The sequence below is a fragment of the Sinocyclocheilus rhinocerous genome, unplaced genomic scaffold (genome assembly GCF_001515625.1).
Source record: "Sinocyclocheilus rhinocerous isolate Xijiao unplaced genomic scaffold, SAMN03320098_v1.1 scaffold942, whole genome shotgun sequence".
Taxonomy (NCBI): Eukaryota; Metazoa; Chordata; class Actinopteri; order Cypriniformes; family Cyprinidae; genus Sinocyclocheilus; species Sinocyclocheilus rhinocerous.
In genome coordinates, this window is record NW_015627890.1 from 2931266 (window position 1) to 2933710 (window position 2445).

Consider the following 2445-nt stretch of genomic DNA (forward strand, 5'->3'; position numbering starts at 1 on the left):
CACACACAGACACAGACACAGACACACACACTCAGGTTTGTTTTTGTGAAAAGTGGGGACATCCCATAGGCGTAATGGTTTTTATACTGTACAAACTGTATGTGCTATTGCCCTACACCAACCCTACCCCTAAACCTACCCCTCACAGGAAACTTTGTGCTATTTCAGATTTTCAATACACTCCATTCTGTGTGATTTATATGCGTTTTGAAAAGTGGGGACATGGGGTAATGTCCTGAAAAGTCACCTTCTTCTTGTAATAACTATGTCATACCCTTGTCATTATACAAATGTATGTCTTCATTTGTCACAAAAACACGCACACACACACACACACACACACACACACACACACACACACACATCATAGTGAGGATTCCCCCACTTTAAGGTTTCTACCCAGAAAAGTATACATAATTATACATCCATTCTGTGTTCTGAATTGTTTCTCTTTATGCAGTTGAACTGGCTGAGAAACACACATCCGTTACACTGACCTGTAGAACAGATAAAGACAAAATCACATGGAGACGTGAGGACGCAAATAGCATAGTGAACATATTGCAATCAGATTTTGAAATCCTCAGTGGGCGGGATTTGACCGTGATTGACCTGCAGGAAGACCTAACCGGTAATTACACCTGCTGGAGTGATACGGGTCTTGAAGACTACACCTATCTCCTGCTTGACAAGTCTAAAGAAGCTACAGGTGGGAACATCTACTAAACATCATCTACTTTATATCTATCTAACATTCCTATCATGCAGTCACTTTTTATGGTTAGCAATTAGGCTTTACGTATGATTGATTAAGGTTTGCCATACACTGTTAAAAATAAAGGCTACAAAAGGGGGGTTTTCACAGCAATGCCATAGACAAACCATTTTTGAACCTTTCAGTGAAAAGTTCCTAAAAGAATCATTTTTCTTAGTGTAAGGAACATTTGAATAATCTCAAGAACTTTTTCACTATAAAGAACCAATGTGTGATGAAAAGATTCCAAGGGTGTTGAAGGTTCTTCATGGAACCATCAATGCCATTAAAGAACTACTATTTTAGCGTGAAGAATATTTCAATAATCTAAATCTTTGTGGAATGGAAAGATTCTATGGATGTTGAAGGTTTTTCATGGAACCATAGATCCTTATAAAGATAAAGGATTTTTTTATTTTAAAGAGTGTATTATAGGAATAGCATCCTAAAACCAAAAAAGGATGTTAATCTTGCAAAGATGTGGCATCCTGATATTCATTAACCATTGCATGAGTTAACCATCCGATATTACATTAATACATTACACATTAAAACACTGTCCACAATGTCTTAAAACCACAAAACCACAGTATTTTACTCATAGCTGAATGAGAGGCTGTGTATATAGTTTTAGAAAGGCACAGCTAAATAAAATGTGCACAGTTAAGCAGTAAATGAGTTCATAGAAATACGTTTTTAACTTTACAAAAATCACTTAACTGTAAACACACTTCTACGTTCACTTCTGATCATCTAGGTCAGTGATCCTTACTAATGGTGTCCTCACAGTCACAAACAGCAGGAAAAAACGATGCTCATCATATGCAATCATAAAATGCAGCTCATGCATTGCTTATCAAACAAGGAGAAAATGCTTTCCACACTCTTAAAAATAAAGGTTCAAAAAGGGTGTTTTCGCAACAATGTCATAAAAGAACAATTTTTGGTTCCTGAAAGATCCTTCCAGTGAACAGTTCTTACAATAACCATCTTTCTTGGTGTGGAGAACACTTGAATAATCTAAAGAACCATTTTCCACTATATAAAGAACCTTTTGTGGAATGGAAAGGTTCCTTATGGAACCATTGATCTTAAAAACGAACCTTTATTTTTTGTTTATGACATCAAAGACTGCGTTCAAACAAATTGTAGAATATTTTGTGCAAATTCTGCTGTCAGTGGGTAGAATCTTGCTGACATCTAGAATCTTTATGGACATTTTTATTTTCTAGCTTCACCTATCTGAATGTAACATCTGGGTTCAGAAGCAAAACTATTTGGGAACTATTGATCTAGATAATTACACTCTTAAAAATATGTTAAAAGTGGTGTAGCCTTCTTTATTGGCATCAATGGCCCCTTGAAGAACCTTTAACATCCAACATTTCCTTTTCTTTATAGTGGAAAAAGGTTCTTTAGAACCTTTCTGAAACGTGCCGATTTTTACAAAGCTCATCGGTCTGAAAAAGCGAGGTGTGCTGTGATTGGCCAGCTATCCAGTGCGTTGTGATTGGCCGAATACCTCAAGCGTGTGACGGAAATGTTACACCCCTACCATACTGTGATGATGCCCTGTCAGGCCGGAGCGATGATTCAAAAACATGAAAACCCATTATAAACGAGGCATTCGTTGCATCCAGTGGGGACATAATTACGGATTATAATGACATATACTGTCTTTTACGCGTTGC

General features: G+C 37.0%; 1 protein-coding gene across 1 annotated transcript in view; it reads left to right on the forward strand.

Moving 5' to 3' along the window:
• LOC107736407 (interleukin-12 subunit beta-like) overlaps nucleotides 1–2445 on the forward strand; it is an 8512-nt gene that overhangs the window by 2411 nt on the left and 3656 nt on the right. Inside the window, exon 3 of the mRNA XM_016547831.1 lies at nucleotides 461–709. Coding sequence (XP_016403317.1) covers nucleotides 461–709 — 249 coding nt within the window. The remainder of the gene's footprint in view (nucleotides 1–460; nucleotides 710–2445) is intronic.